Source organism: Desmodus rotundus, chromosome 11 (genome assembly GCF_022682495.2).
Source record: "Desmodus rotundus isolate HL8 chromosome 11, HLdesRot8A.1, whole genome shotgun sequence".
Lineage (NCBI taxonomy): Eukaryota > Metazoa > Chordata > Mammalia > Chiroptera > Phyllostomidae > Desmodus > Desmodus rotundus.
The window spans coordinates 82,459,016-82,475,887 of record NC_071397.1 but is presented as its reverse complement, the minus strand read 5'-3'; the positions used below and the strand labels follow the sequence as shown (position 1 = coordinate 82,475,887).

General features: G+C 41.8%; 1 protein-coding gene across 1 annotated transcript; it reads left to right on the top strand.

Moving 5' to 3' along the window:
* Nucleotides 1–1,473: 1,473 nt before the first annotated feature.
* IL22RA2 (interleukin 22 receptor subunit alpha 2) lies at nt 1,474–15,320 on the top strand. The gene is made up of 5 exons (XM_024551666.3): nt 1,474–1,597; nt 4,810–4,945; nt 7,319–7,497; nt 12,251–12,420; nt 13,397–15,320. Exons 1-5 carry the CDS (start codon nt 1,537–1,539, stop codon nt 13,544–13,546), a joined length of 696 nt encoding a protein of 231 aa, XP_024407434.1. The 5' UTR covers nt 1,474–1,536; the 3' UTR covers nt 13,547–15,320.
* The last annotated feature ends 1,552 nt before the right edge of the window (nt 15,321–16,872 follow it).

The following is a 16,872-nucleotide window of genomic DNA, read 5'->3' as shown; positions in this document are numbered from 1 at the left end:
CCTTCCTCTCTCTCTAAAATCAATTGAAAAAATATACCCCCAAGTGAAATTAAAAACTAAAAAAATAAATGAATACCAGTGTTATTGCAAAATCTAGAGGTCAGAGGGTATTATCAGCCAGTAAGTAAAGGGTGATGTTGATAAGGCTAGATGGTAAGGAGCACCAAGAAGGTGCAAAGGGAATGAACTTGAGATATGTTGCAAGTTTCTTCTTTGAAAACCTAAGTCAGCTTATAAACAGTGGAAACTTCACTTGGAGGAGAGGGCAGTAAGGAGTCTAGATTCAGAAGTCCGACACAGCATGGAGGCACTAGAACGCCTGGTGTTATCTCCATGTGCTGCAGTACGTCGGTTTCCCCCTTTAGAGGTCGGCTCTGGGAAGGCAGGGGCAATGCCTCTCTTATTTGCTGCTGCAGCCTTGCTGCTGAGAACAATGCCTAGAGCACGATAGTGCAGCAAATGTGTGTTAAATTATTGAATGAGTGAATGAATCAGTACAGCTCAGCAGCCAACACTATACCTTACTAGATAGGCTATTCTACCAAGAACTTGAAAGAGACTACACAAGAGGAAAAAGAAGACAGAATATATTTCCTCTTTTGAGCCTCTTTTAAAAAATATCTTTGACTCTCTTGTGTGTTAGTGTACAGTTTTAGTGCCTCTAAAGATATGCGATAAAACTTTTGGTAAGAAAGAAGATATAATGAATCATGGGCAAAGAACAGATGACCTAGCTTGATCAGATTTCCAAGAAGATATGAAAAAGATCTAATGTAGCTCAAAATGGTTTCTCCACTTAATCCTTTTAAGGACTCATTTGGTATGACTTACTCAAAAGTTACGCAAAATATTTATCAGATTCATGGGCACTGAGGGTGGGAATTCAAAGGAAGAGGCATTACTTGAGGGGGACTCAAGGCCACCATAGACTGGGAAGACCGATGAGTATGGCAGTGAGCCCTGAGGAGAGGCAGAGGGTGTGGAGGGTATGAGGTATACCAGAGACATTAGTCAGAGAGCTTCCAATAAGAGAGGAAAAGGAAGAGCCAATCAGGGACCTCACTTGCTTTGAACACTGATAGCTGTAACTGCCAAGCACTTTACTCAGAATCGTCATATCAACAAAAGTGGGGGTGGCACCTCTTTGCCTCTAGGGCTCAAATTCCCTTAAGATTTCATGAGCTCCTCCATCCACTCACCTGTGAGCACCTTGCGCAATCCCTGCCCTACCCTGCCCTCCACCAATCCTCAGTGTTTTTTTGGCTTTTGTACAGTTAATGAATCCCTAATCCCTGCAAAATCAAGCTTCCACATCAAAGTGACTTATAGCAAATGTCCTTGGAAGCAATTTTTTACTTTCATAATTTCCCAAATAATAATAAAATGTATTAACAAATAAACTTTGTGATTGCTCCAAGGAACCACTGTTAAACTCACGTGAGGATGCTCCCCGTGAGGACTCTAATTCCCTCTTCTGTTTGGAGCTGTGCTCTCATTCGGGGGAACGCTGTGGCCAGACCAGTCCCACTCGCAACCATGGCGCCCAAACATTGCCTTCTAGGCTTCCTCATCAGTCTCTTCCTGACGGGTGTAGCAGGTAAGTGCTTCATTGCTTTTTAAATGCTCGCAGCTCTGTCATCTGAGTGTGTTCAAGGCACTGTTAGAAATGGCACTGATGTTTTTCTGGGCTTTGTAAAACTGTCAGCTTTCTTCCCTCACAAAATGATCAGAACAGATGTGGAGTCCGTTTCTCTCTGCAGCCTGAATAAATCCACATGGGTTTATTGAGTAGCTACTACAGAGGAGGCACTCCTAGTGGGTGCAAAAAACTTGCTAAGGACCAACGTACATCCGCCTCTGTCTGCTTACCACTTCTTTTGCCTTCGGGAACCTGAGAGCACAGCGGGTACAAGCAGTCTTCTGAGTCAGACTGAGTCTGGATTTCAGCTCTGCCATTTACTCTTTAAAAAAACTTGGACAGTTGACTTACTACCCCTATGCCTCAAATTTCTCATCTGTAGGATGGGAGTTGTATGTATTGTGAGGATTAAATGAATTAATACATGCTGAGTACATAGAGCCATGCCTGGTGCAGACTAGAAACATATGAGAATTTGCTCTTGGTGTTCATGGAGAACTCTTCAAGAGCAGAGACCATTTACCACCCCAACACACCTCTGAGCAAGGCCATCAGAACCCCCAGCTAACAGATGGGTACCTCTCAGTGTAAGTGGCTCAAGTTTCCTGTAACTGCAGTTGCATAAAAACAGTCCAAGCCTCCATCTCCCAGGATTGCGTGGAGTTACGTAGACTATGCCTTTGGTCCTTGGTAATAGCAAGGACTAAATTAGCATATATGGCAGGAATCCATGTGCTACCAAAATGATCCCGGCTCTGCAGCTTACCAGAACTGTAACCTTGGGCAAGATACGCAACTTCTTTAAGTCTCAGCTTCCCTGTTGTAAAAATAAGAATAAAAATACCTGCCTTATTTGGTGCTTATAGGAATGCAATAAGAAGGAAAGCTTTGAGCATCGTGCCTGATACAAGTTTAATATTCATATGTGTTCAGCGTTCAGTGACTGCCAGCTGCGGGGAGGAGGAGGAAGAATACCTCCAGCCTGTAGTTGTTTTGCTCTGTCCATTAGCTCCCCTCTCCAGAGGCTTTGTTCCTGGTTTTCTGTGGTGACAGGCAGGCTCCGGAGTTTGCTACTGCACAAGTTCCATCAGCTCCTCAGGGCTTAGTTTTTAGTCCGTAAGAGGAAGATCACAACAGTACCTTTTTCATAGAAGAGCTGTGCAGATTACGGCGTTACTGCAAGTGAAAGCCCCCAAGCGTCTGGTATAGAGTGATTTGCTATTGTTTTGGTGGTCATGATGAGAGAGGAAACCCCTAGACGAGTGAGATAAAGGGGCACTGAGCCATCTCTCTGCAGGGCAGCATCAATTGTAGGCAAGGGCTTCCGGAATGTGTGCCTGCCAGCTCCTCAAAACTTTTGGAATTTTTACATACTAAATATGATTGATAATGGCGGCAACAGACTCTTTCCAAGTACATGCCACCGTTTGATATACTGAAGGAGGTCCAAAAAAATAAAAACAAAAGCCCCAAATAACAGTATTATCACTATTTGGTTCATAGAAAAACACCTGAGGAAACATTAGGAAATAACAAATTGTGAGTGTTCAGAACTGAGGTCATGGGCTTACGAGTGTTTGCTTCCACTTCAGTGATGTTTGAGCAAAGATATGAGGTGTGTGGGTATTCCAGGAAAAGGGAAGGACTTTTGCAGAGACCCTCGATGGAGACCACACCCACCACCGTGGAGCAGGAAGAGAAAGTGAGGTCAGGGGAAAAACAGGATATGCTTCCCAACTCCTCCTTCTGTTCCACTTCCTACCCCTTTTCAGAAACTTTGGATCTGCTGAGGAGGTAAAGCTTTACCTTTGCACATCTTAGGTTTATGGCTGGGATCCTTTAACAAAAAGAAATACTAATAGGAGAAAAACAAGTTATTAATAATGCATGCAGAGACATCACAAAGGAGAAACCTAAATGAAGAGTAACTCAGAATGGTGGGTTAGAATGATATATGTCAGGTGTTAGGACATTAAATGTTAGATGTTAAATGTTAGAACACTTTTATCTTACATAGTATCTTCAGGGGAAAAATACATTTGTAGACACATGACAGGAGAAAGGCAAACAATGTTAGGCTTCCGAAAGTGGAAAACTCTGGAAAAGTTAAATATGTGACAGGAAGCTGGATTGTTTGCAGATTCCTCTGGTGCCATCTCTGGATTGATAGGAATCCGTCTCCAGTAAAAGGAGACTTTACATCCTGTCTTTAGGCAGAAAAGGGGGCAGGGTTTGAAAAGATATCCTGAATATATTGTTTCCTTGCCTTGAGCTCAAAATAATTTCCATGTCAAAGAGGCATATTTTGGGGTGACATATTCTGGTTTTCTTCAGATTCCAGAAGAAAATTTTGTCAAAGGTCTCTTGCCTCCATGGGACTAAGTGCAGGTGAGACGGGGCCACCCATGCCACATGACCTGAGGAGGAAAGTACAAGCTATGTCAGGGCAGTTATCCCCTTTCCTGCCATGATTGCTGTTGAGACCCTTCTCGGGGCCACTAGGCCGCACGGCAGGGTCTGGGCGGTCTCCTTCGACAGCGTCTACAGTGTATCTGAGCAATTGTGCCGGGCTGCCTGAAGCCAGGGTGCAGGCGGGTAAGCACAGCCATTCAGGAGTGGGACAGCAAAGCCAACTCACTGCCCGGAATGCAGCGAGGCTGCTGGGAGAGGTGGAGGACACTGAGGCAGGACCCAGAGGTTGAGCAAGAGCCTGAGAAAGGAAGAACCAAGTGCTGGCCTCAGGGTCTGGAGCCAAAAGTGATCCCAGGCAAAATTCTGCCTCAGAGCAGAAGAATATGGTAGCTCCTAGGAAGGTGTGTGAACGGCGTTGGGGGGAGTCTTTCATTCCAGTCATTACATTCCATAGCCATCAGGGAAGGGACTAAAGACAATATTTTCTCACTGTTTATTTCCTCTATAGTATGGGAACGGGGTGGGAGGATATATCACTTACGTGTTTTTAGTCTGAAACACAATTGTTCTGAAACTTCAGCGTGCACAAAATGATCACATTGAAGATTCAGAATGTTGCCTTCTGGGCTCCACTTCCACCATCTGCACTGACAGCACAACTTTAGGAAATCTTGACCCAGGTATTACACTGAAAACTACTGCTAATAGCAATAGTGCCGTATCGATTTTCGGTGTGTTTCCCTCTCTTATTATTTTAGAAACTCATCCAGCCCATGAGTCTCTGAAGCCTCAGAGAGTACATTTTCAGTCCCGAAATTTTCACAACACTCTGCACTGGCAGCCTGGGAGGGCTGGTGCCAGCAACAGCAGTGTCTACTTTGTGCAGTATAAAACGTAAGTAATTCGAGTTTTCCAGCTGATGGACATGGCTGCTGGGAGAACATGGGCTAGAATTCAATGGAGCGTTAGGATCTGAGCTTTTTTTCAGTTTCAGAGAGATTGAGAAAAACCAGAGGTAGGGACAGGATTGTCTTCTCTCCCCTGAAGGCTACCTGGTGACACAAAATGCATGATGCCATGCGGCTTGTTGGGGACATATGTCAGCCCTTGAAAACCCAGCGCCAAGCCCTTACATGCTCCACCTTCGGCGTCCCAACAGAGTTGGCACGTGATGGACTCTCGGTACGTGTTTGTCAAGGGAGCGTTAGAAACAACTTGCTTGGCACATAGTAGGCATTTAACTAAGTTGACATTATTGATACTTGAAAAAGAAGTCATGGGACACCTGGAGGTCAGGGTGTAAGATACATTTTTATCTTAAAAGTCATTTTTTTAGAGTGTGTTTACTATTTAGAAAATCCATTTCGAAAATTAATGACTCCTGTAAACTTGAACACGAACTGGAACGTGCTGATGCGTGTTGCTCTCATGTGATCTTCAAGCTAGTTCAGGGCCATCGCTGCCAAAACTCAGATGCAATCAACTCCTCTCTTGAATCGAGGCCTGAACACAGAGGTTCCTGATTTGCAAATGGCAGGTTCTACCGCTCATGCATTTCCTGGGTTGGTTAGTTTGTTGCTCTTTTTTTTTTTTTTTTTTTTTTTTTTTGATGTTCTTCCTTCTCTTACATAGCTTGCTTGCTGGCTGAGCATGAGACAGGAGTTGTTATGGTGTAATTTTCAAGGGTTTTCATCAGAAATTCAGAAAATCAGATACAGCTATGGACCAAAATAAAACTTTTTATTCCATAAATTCATCATGTCTCTCCAGCATGGAGTAGGTCCAAGGTCAGATTTTTTTCATTAACTAACCTCTCACTAACTTCAGAAGGAATATTTCTAGAAGTCTATCAGTCTTTTACTGCTGCTGCTTTTCTTACATCTGGGTATAATTTACAAATCTTTACAGTAAGTATTTCTCCATTGCAAAAATAGACTTGTGCAGAGTTGGACATACTTCCTGCATGTAGGAAGCTGGGACTGGAGCTCTTTTTGTCCTCCTTCCCCCGTAGGCAGTCTCAATAGGTCCAAAGTGGGCCTACTTGTGGCCCAACATAAAAAGTGAGTTACAAGTTGTTTTACCATGATACTAATGGAGGTTAAACTTTAGGGCAACAGGGAAGAATTACGTATTTGCAATACTTTTTCTTAATGAGGGCTCCCAAGCTTGTATAAAATTGAGACTGCCTACATCTAGTCTTAGCTCTGTGGTATTTTCCCAACCACAATGCAGATTTATGTTTTTGAAACCTTTTACTGTGGCCCGATCCAGTGCACGTGGGTCTGCGGTTAATGTCTGTCCCATGCGAGACAGGACAGAAGGACAAGGTATCGCATCAAAAGAGAGGCAAGTCATCACAGCTGAATTCAGTAAAGACAATGTCTTATCAATACATAGCAATTAAAAACTGTTAAATTGTGCTCAATCTATATTGTTGGTTCTGTTTTAATGTTACCTTCTGATATAAGGAAACTGCCGATACATAGTTTACAAAGTAAAGATATCAGCCTGCTCCTCATTCTGTAGAAAGTCATAGATTTCAAGTCCTCTAACAAATATTTTGGAAGCCTTTCTCCCAGCCTCTAATTCCTGCTCTGTTCTCACCATCATCTTATTGCATTTTCTTTGATTTGTGACTGATAAGGAAGTAAGCGTTAATCTTCCCTTTTGCTGTTACCCATCCCCTAGTCTCAGGATGAATCAATCTATCTGCCTCTGCCTCACTAACTTTCTGTTTAATTTTCCTGGTTACTCCTCCCTCTCTTCCAGCTCCTCATTACTGGTCTCCGTATACAACCCTAACTATAATCCCCCCTCGATTTTCAATAAAGAAATTGACCATATGTGTTGGCTAAGCATCACTTGAGATCAAACATGGTAGCAACTTCTCAGAATCAACCACATTACTCAACAACAGGCTGATGAGAAGTGAAGAAAACCACAGAGTTAAAACCTCTGAAGCATTAAGGATGTGGAAAGCTAGTTTTCAAAAACAGAAGTTGGTCCATACAACGGAAGAAAAACTGCACTAAGTATTTAAATATTTCTAGAACTTTTCAGACTTGAGTTTATCTTTCAGCAGGAGATTACTCTGGTTAACACGAAGAAATCTTTTTAAGAATACTTTAGAGTATCCATAAGCTTTCACAGTAGTACTGATATTGGAGGGTAATTTTCAACCAGTCTAAAGAACTAATAGACTGAAAAAACTGCAGACTCGTTCAATGGAAAAAAGAAACTCAGGTATTTCTCTTTTCCCTTCTGTAGGTATGGACAAAGACAATGGAAAAATAAAGAGGACTGCTGGGGTATTCAAGCATTCTTTTGCGACCTTACCAATGAAACCTCAGATGTACAGGAGGCTTATTACGGGAGGGTGAGGACAGACTCGGCTGGGACCCACTCTGGCTGGACCATGACGCAGAGGTTCACTCCCTGGTGGGAAAGTGAGGCCATGAGTTCCTTTGCATTTGCTTTTCTTGCCCTTGAATAGCACTCGTAGAGCACGGCCAGCTGTGAGACGCTGTGCTTTGCCGAGGTCCACACCGTCGTTTCACTGGACCTAATACTCAGACCAATGCTAGAAGACGGTTTTCACTGTCCCTGTTTCACAGGCCAGGAAATCAAGGCACAGATCTGGGCTTCAGTAGTTGCCCAGGTCTAACAGCCTGTATAACGTACATCAGGATTCAAACTCAGCCGCATCTGACTGCAGAGCTGACACTGTATCCCTCTGCAAGATTGTTACCTCCTAGGTAAAAAAAAAAAAAAAAGGAGTTTTAGACAGCAGAAAGGAGGTGTACAGCCCTAGATCCTTCCTAAGCATGGAGGTTAAGTTTCTGAAAGTAAGCATTAGAAGAAGAAGAATATTATAATCTAAGATGTAAAATAAAAAAATAAATCATTACCAACAGAACTTATATAAAAGAGGAGTGGACAAAAAGAAAAGAGAAAAAAAAAGTGTTTACTGTATATGTACACAGCTACACATAGCAAAACAAGAAAGAACATAATGTATTTATTATAGTCCTCATAACTGCAACCAGTCATCGAGCTTTTGATAATATTTATAACTTCTTCTCTCATTAAATCAATGTTCACTTTGTTTCCAGCCAGCACCTCAGCTCTTTAGTCTGGAGGAATTTGAGTCCTTTTGATACAATCTTGCATTAACTTTTAATCACAGGATATGGAGCTCTAAGAGATACCCCAGAGGATACCAGGCACACTTCTCTCTGCCCCCATTGTATCCACAAAGATTCTATTTCTCTCTGATAACCAGAACTAATTGTCCTAGACAACACAGGACCTCATTTTCTCCTTGCTGGTTAAATGTCACCAAGAGCTTCAAACAGTTAGGAGGAAGCCTTAGTTTCCAATTCTTTGAAATCTTTGCTGTTATAACCAAAAGGATTAAGGATCAGGTACAGGGGAAGCAACTACTTCATGGGCCATTTGCTATGGGAATTGCCCCTCCCACTGCCGCATCTGGTATCTTAAACCAGTGAATTCTGTCTATGGAAGAAACAGCGCCATATATTATTGGTCACAAGCTTAGAACATATACCAGTTCATAGATGGCTTCTCAAGGTGTTGTCTCCCAAACTGAGTTTTACATTATGCACTTTACTTTTCTATAAAGCCATGGGCTGCTGAGTGATGAGATACGTGGTAAGGCTTCACTTCTTCCACATTTGCTTAGTTCTTCTGTCATGAGCAATGCATCGTGGGCCACTGGCTTCATGAGTAAAGTGTTCATTGCATCCGTGGAGTGGGAGTGGTCAGGGGGATCGCTCGTAAAAGCACTGAAGCAGGGAAGACAAATCTATAATCAGAAAAGTATCTATTTCACCGTCACTTGTCCCTTCCCTGTTGAAATGAATCAAAAAATCAATTATATAAAAGGAGCTATATACTAGGCTTGGTTCATCCTACTGGGAAATTGGACACTCAGCCGTGTCAGTCCAGGCTTGGCAAGAGGAAGTCCATACTGTTGAGTCTATGTTTGGTCTCCATCCACTTCACACCACCGCTTTATTAATGAACTTACCAAGCAGGCCTAAGCTGCCCACACCTAGATTTTTAAACAGCTTTATGGATATAATCACACCCTTTATAATTACCCATATCATGTATACAATTCAATTTTCAAGTATATTCACAGATGTGTACAACCATCACCCACACTCAATTTTAGAACATTTTTTTACCTCAAAAAGAAAGTCCATACACATTGGCATCACCATCCTATTCCTTTACTTTTTCAGCCCTAAGCACACCAATCTACTTTCTGTCTCTATACTGTTCCCCATTTTTGACATTTCATAAGAATGGAATCATATAATATGTGGTCTTTGGTGACTGGCCTCTTTCATTAGGATAATGTTTTCAAGGTTCATCTATGTTTCATCATATCTTAGTACTTTATTTCTTTTTGTGGCTGCATAATATTCCAGTACATGGATATACCACATTTTGTGTATTCATTCCTCAGTCATGGACATTTGAGTGGTTTTCACCTTTGGCCATTATGGATCGTGGTCCTTTAGACATTCAGGTGCAAGTTTTTGTGTAGACATGTGTTTTTATTTCTTTGTGGCACGTACCTTAGGAATGGAATTGCTGGGCCATGTGGTAACTCTATGTTCAATCGTTTGAAGAACTGCCAGACTGTTTTCCAAAGCAGCTGTGCCATTTTACATTCCCATGAGGTTCTGATTTATCCACATTCCCAGAAACACTTACCTGACTATTAGATTATAAAACTTCAGGTAAGTGTTGCTGAGGACGTAGAGAAATCAACACTCAAAAGCTCAAAATCCCACGGAATACTTTGCAAATGGGTAGCACAACTAAATGTGGTATGTGTTTCACTCAAAATTCATAGAGGTCTAAGAAGCCCAGTGAAAGTTTCCCAGCAGTAGGGATGCCAAGTGAAGCCACTTGTCTTTTCCATGAGAGGACATGTCTAAGCGAGCCCCAGAGGAAATTTAAATCCAACAGTTTGCTTCTAAAGCCCCAGTGGTGCCCAGTACTTGAGGAGCACCACAGGCAATCAGTGGCGTGTGATCGATTTAGTGGGTCAAAATGATACCCTGAGAAAGGATCAATGACTCTGTACATTGCATGTGACAAAGAGCCACATGTCTGCAAAAGCCAAGTGAAGGAAACTGTTCTGGTACTTTCTAATTATTGGACAAAGGAAGAGAAAAAATCATTCTCTAAAGCAGTAACTGTATATTAAAGGCTGTGCTGATTGGCTCCAGAACAGAGACACTGTAGCGAATAGAAATCACACCACAGTCACCATCTGAGTACCTTTACGATTATCCCTTTTATTATTCAATCTTTTTTTGTGGGGTGTGGGGGAGAGGGTATAATACAAATAAATGAGTTAAATGGGGAAGTGATACATCTTACTGCTTCTGCATCATTCAAGGTGTTGTGATGCACGAAACTCTGCAGTTTCCCCGGGGATACAACAGTACTTTTGACTTCCTATTTGTTCAAAGGAAGAATTCCATTGGCTTCCATTTGACCTCTCACCCCGTAGTAGGTTTCATGCCACAGCTCAGAAAACCTAAATGGAAATTGACTCTGTCAGCTGTGTGCATCTACATCTCATTGAATTTGCGTTTATTACCTGACAGCTACAAGAACCCTCCGCACATTCTGAGTCCCCAAGGATTACTGTCAGCTCAGAATCAGGGTCCGTTATTAGGCAAAGCAACTGTACTTACCTTTCTCCATTTTGCAATTACCCTCAGGGAAGGATGAAAGAAGATTTATCTTAAAACTTGCAGCATTATTACCTCACGTGCCTTCCAAATCTCACCCTAATGATCTAACTGGTACAAGGTCCTCCATTAGAGCCAAACTATTAATAATTGGATCATGGCCCAAATGCTAGATGTAGTGGAGATTAGAAAAAGTCACGTTTAAGTTTTTTCTTCCTTCAACTAGTGGGAGAGCAGAATGAGAATTGAGCCAACCAATCCATGGTACCCGGCACATTGTTTTTTGGAATAACTTGAGATTCGAGCTCAATCCACTGCACCCACAATTCTCTCGCTGAAGAAAAGGAGATTGAATGACTAAGCTGGTATCCTCCAGTGAGGGGAATTTTTCAGGGTAGTGTGCTTATTGTATTCAAGCCTAGAAATGGGGTCCAGTTTAAATTTATCCATCAAACAAAGCCTTCTTGATTATGACCCATTAAGATACTTGGTAAGATTAGCCAAAGACATTGGCTGAGATGAGGTGAAGCTTTGGCTCAGTTATACTTTAATTGAGATAGTGTTAAGAACCATTTGAGTTATTTCTATACCCTATTAAGAAAAAAAAAAAACTTAAAAAGCTTTATGCCAGGACCTTATAGGTAGAAGAATAAGAAAACCAGTGTATAAAAATAAAACAGTTAAAATCAGAGTGACTTTTGCTGAAACAATAGTGAAAGCCCCTCCCTCCCTGCTCTCTCCTCACCCTCCAACTTTGCCTTCTCCTGCCACAGATCCTGAGGCTTTCTGAGACCATGCTTTAGAAAACACAGTTCTAGGATGTTAGGACAGCGTGTTCCTAGAGTCTGTGATACAGGCCTAAGGAACCAACAGGATGCATTGACCTACATGGGAACTGTTTCTGAGTAGTGGGAATTATTTTAGGTTACAAGGTTCTGGTTCCTAGTGTCTATCTAGAGACAAAGCAATATTAAAAGAAAAAAAAGAAAGAAAGAAAAGCTTCTTAAGTTAAAAGCAGCATTCAAGGTTTCAGACACCCACGGGAAATATTTATACAGATCCAGGACTACGAGAGATACGAATTTGTGGGCCATTTGCATATAGTACAACGAGCACTGATAGAATTGTCCAGGAAGAGAATATTGGCTGGGAGGGAATGTTGAGTAAGACCAGGTATCGAGGGAATCCTGACAAAAGATGCCTTAGTTGGGGAGGCAAATCTTAAAAGGAGACTGAGAAATAAGTGTACTTTTAAAGTTGAAACAGAATCCATTAGTCTTTATAAATAAAGAAGTATCTTCAAAGAAACTTCTCAGATATTTATATTGTAGGTGCCAGCAGTGTCTCTTCATAATTATTATTCAGATCTCTGAATTTAATAATGAGTTGTTATGCAAAATGCATCCATGCGAACATTACATTTTTTAAATGATTTGCCAACATTTCCTATTCTTTTCTCCAGCAAAAATAGATCCTCCGGTCATGAATGTAACCCAGGTTAACGGATCCTTGTTTGTGATTCTCCGTGCCCCAGATCTACCATACAGAAACCGAAATGGAAGAAATATGTCAATGGAAACTTACTATGAGCTGGTATATCGAGTCTTTATAATCAGCAATTCACTAGAAAAGGTAAATTCAGATGAGTAGATAAGTCTGGCACTTTTTTTCTTTTGTTCATTTGACTAGTCTTTTAGCCATAAAATATCCTCTCTCTTGCCACTGTATCCCTTCTTATTTTTTTCTTGCATATTTTCTAGCTCCTTCTCACTCACCCTCATTGATAAGGAATTAGTGCTCAGCGTTACCTGCAGAGTTTGTGTGTGTGTGTGTCTGCGTCTTTTCAGTCACTCACCTGGTCTCCACTCGATCTCCCCGCAAGTCTAAAGATTGGCATTAACAACGTTCCGTTCCACCTCACCGCCACAAATATTCATTTGTGTGGACTTTCCACACTTTATTTTAAAGTGGCTTTTGGATCAGAGCATTTTTTGTTTGTGCCCATTTTGCTATTATGTTTTAATTCATTGTCTGTGTCTTTATCTTGATTTGGTGGTTAGTTGAATATTCCTTTTTGGGTGGCCCTCTAAGACAGGGATCCTTAATTCTAAGGAACAGGACCCCATTCAATCTGGTTCAAATAGAAAATAGATAGGTGGATGGGAGGGGTTTAACCAGGAAATAATAAGCAATCTTATAGACAGGCAGAAGCAACAAGTATAGAGCTACCAGGCTCTGTAGTGGCTAGGAAGGTGAAATGGAGAAGCACATCTTAGAGGAGAACCCCAATCTGCCTCTCTGTGGTCACTTGTTGCATGTCTACAGCTGTCTCCAAATCTAAGCAATTCTCCTGACCGCACAGTTCAAATTCTGGAAGAAGAGCCTGACCACTGGGTCAAGCAATCAGCAGCCCTCACGTGGTACCCACACGGCCACTTGACCTGCCCGTTTATCCAGGACTCTGGAGAAGGAGAGTGTGTCTGGGAAGAAATCCTACAGCCCATCTACTACTGTGACCAGGAACAATTTACTGATTGCATCAGAAGTAGAGCCAATCAGTGACTTCCTGAAAACCATTCATCATCTCTTTTATTTTCTCTGTGTATAGGAGCAAAAGGTCTATGAGGGAACTCACAGAACTGTTGAAATTGAAGCTCTAACATCTCACACTGGTTACTGTGTAGTAGCTGAAATATACCAGCCGATGCTAGACAGAAGAAGCCAGAGAAGTGAAGGGAGATGTGTGGAGATCCCTTGAAGGGGTGTGGCGTGCTCTGCAACAAGGAAATCAAAAGCTCTCTGAAAATGGGTTGGCTCATGTTTGAAGGATCTCATTGACAACTGTTTTTGTATTTTCTTTCTTAAAACCACATTACACTTTGGGGACCTCTTTGTTTATCCATTCTTTCTTCTTTTATATTTCATTTGTAAACTAAATTTAAGCAATATGCCCCCTGCCAAACACATTAGAATTTAAAGAAGAGGCCGAGAATAAGGGCTGTATGAAATACAGAGCTTTACTTCTGAATGTAGCATCCCTAACGAGAATCTCCATCCTTCTAATTTAAGAACCATGAAATAGTGGGCACTTAACAAACTGTTGTTGAATTAAGTTTTGACAAATGGCATTTTAGACAAGCAATCCTGAAGCATTCTTTTTCACTCTCTATTGAGACAATTTGACATAGATGTGCCAACTTTCATATGAATGAAATTTTTACATGAACGATTTTCCCATATATTTCTGTTTTATATTAATATAATTTTTCATGCAGTTATTTTTTATTATAAATTATTTCTACTCGATGAACAACTTCTTATCTACGTAAATAAGAATAGTATTTGAAAAAATACCTCATGGTGTCTGGATTAATATCTAGATCAAGATGATTCACAAAACATCCAAGTACCGAAGGATGTCTACCCAATTCATTTCCCTTGTTTAGCCCATACTCACATTAAGGTTTTTGTTTCTGTTTTTGTTTTGTTTTGTTTTTAATATCGCCTTAGAAGAATTTAACCGTATTCTCAAAATCAGGCATAATATTTTTCAGCAACAAAGTTAGAAAGGAATCTTAACTCTCATTCATACCACACTTACTACTCTACCCTCCCTACAGAGAATCTCTTGCTGGTTGCATCTTCGTAATTCCCATGTACTAGGATCTTATGAATGACAGTTTGACTGGGGACGGGGGTAGTGGTGGGGCAAGGTGCGTGGGATGGCTGAGGACCAGGCAGAGATGTTGGCCTACAGCAGAAAGCACACAGTGGGTGACAGGTGACCTGGGAGATGGCCTGGTGCTGGCAGAGACTGTAAGTCCAGTTAACGCCTTCCAAAGACGTCCTAGCAGCTCCACTGGCCATGCTGCCCCCCAGGAAATGCGTGTGGCCTGAGGCCCACATGCATTTCCTGTACGTGGCAGAAAGCTGCCTTCTTCACTCTGGGCTCAGTCTTACATATCTGTGTAAGGTTGTCTTTCTTGTGACAGGTTAGAGAACATATGTACAATTCCTCATGAAAATTGCTCCAAAATGTGATAAAAATGTAGTAAGTACTTCTGGGTATAGATAGTTATGCACAATAATAAATGGATTAAAAATTATTCAGAAAAGCATGGAGCGAGAGAGTGAGAGATGCAACAAGATCTGGAGAACTGCTTTTATTGCTTTCCCCTGTGGTCAGAAAAAATGAACTGGAGCGTAACTAAAGACAACAGGCTACTTTAATCTATGGTTTTGAATTATGCGTGAGGAGTAAGGATTACGTGTGGCCAACAGCCCTCGTGTTTATAAAATCCAACAGTTCTGAAGCATGGTTTAAAAAACAGTTATGGTTGCCTCATGAAAGTTATTAGGTAGCATCAAGTTTGGGCTTTATTTTTTCTGTTTTGCTTTGCGTTTGCTTTCATGCTTAGGCAAGTCCCTTAGACACGCTTAGGCAAGAATGAAATACGTTGTGAAAAATAATATCTGTCACATTCTTCCTTGTGTTAGGAATACACTGTCATCCTATTTTAATAAATCTTTTAATTTTTGCTCTGTACTTTGAAATATTTGTTATTTGGGTTATTTAAAAGATGAGTAAAGTGTATAAGTTCTCTGCTACAGGGTCAGAATTGACAAGCTCTGGTCTCTGCTCATCTCCTTCTCTGCGCCCCCGCGCCAACCTGTGCAGGAAGGTAAGGCGGCAGGTTGTGCAGAACTAAGAGAAAACCTCCTGCAATTGATCTCTTCAGAATAGGGGTAGTCCAAGGACAGGGACCTCAATGCCCCAAAGATACAGATTTTTTTCCTTATAAGCTAAGACCTCAATTCCTTTCAACATTTCTTCAACAATAGCTGGTCCCTCTTTACCCCCAGCACCTGGGCCTGATGTGGGCAGGGGCTGGCCCACTGGGCATTCCTCCCCTTCTCAGGAGCCCTGGGCCTTCTGACCTCCAGATGGTTACAGAAAGCAGCCGGTTATGCTTGACCAATGCTCTTGTGAATGAGGCAGACCTGCCAGATGTTTGCATTTGGGGCTTTTTTTTTTCCTGTAAAAGATTGATCTAGAAGCAAGTGCTCTGCCAGGAGTGAAACTCACTCCAGACACACTGTGCAACTGGAAGTATATATATTTTAGACAGAAAGACCCTTCATCCTGCCCCCAAATCATACTATGTCCACAGCTGAGGGCCCGGGAGACTGGTCTACTTCATCTAGGAAGTCTAGGAAGGTGGGAGATGGGTGAGAAGAGGCAGTGTGGCCACTAGGTGGTCTCTGGACAGCTTATTCTTTTTTTCACACTCATCCCTCATTTCACCCACTAACCCTTGATTCCCACATGACAGCCCCCAGAACTCGCTCACTGTCTCCCTTCCCTGTCCCTTTGTCACTTTATCGAAGGGATTCTTTCTCACCTGCCCAATGCACACATACAGCACGATCGCCTAGTGGGACGTGACTCAGGTAGGTCATTCAGAGTTCTTTTCAAATATTGATACTGATGATGGAAGAGAGAAATCTGCTCTCTCTTCTGGGATTATGCATTGTGAGGACCAAATAAGCTCGGAACTGCACTGGTCGACATTCCCCCCAGACAGAGAAAGCCCATTAGAGTGAGAAATCAACACAAAGGAATGGAGAGCAGAGATGGAAAGAGACAGATTTCTGCTGGCATTCAAGGAAATCCAGCTGTGCTGAGAACTAGCCTAGCTTTTGCCCTGGCTGGTGTGGCTCAGTGGTTTGAGCAGCTGACTGCAAACCAAAGGGTTGCCGGTTCGATTCCCAGTCGGAGCACAGGCCTGGGCTGCAGGCCAGGTCCCCAACCTAGAGTGTGTGTGAGAAGCAACCACACCTTGATGTTTCTCTCCTCTTTTTCCTTCCCTTCCCCCATCTCTCTAAAAGTAAATAAATAATTTTTTTAAAAAAACTAGCCTAGCTTCTGAACTTTGAGCAAATAATTTTCTTTCCTCTGTATTTCACTTTCACTAGAAATTCTATCATTTTCAACCAAAAGATCCTTGACATATGGAATAAATAGGAAGTGTATGTGGCATGATTTGTGTGCTGTATTAAGAAAAACAAACTTGTTTAAGTCTA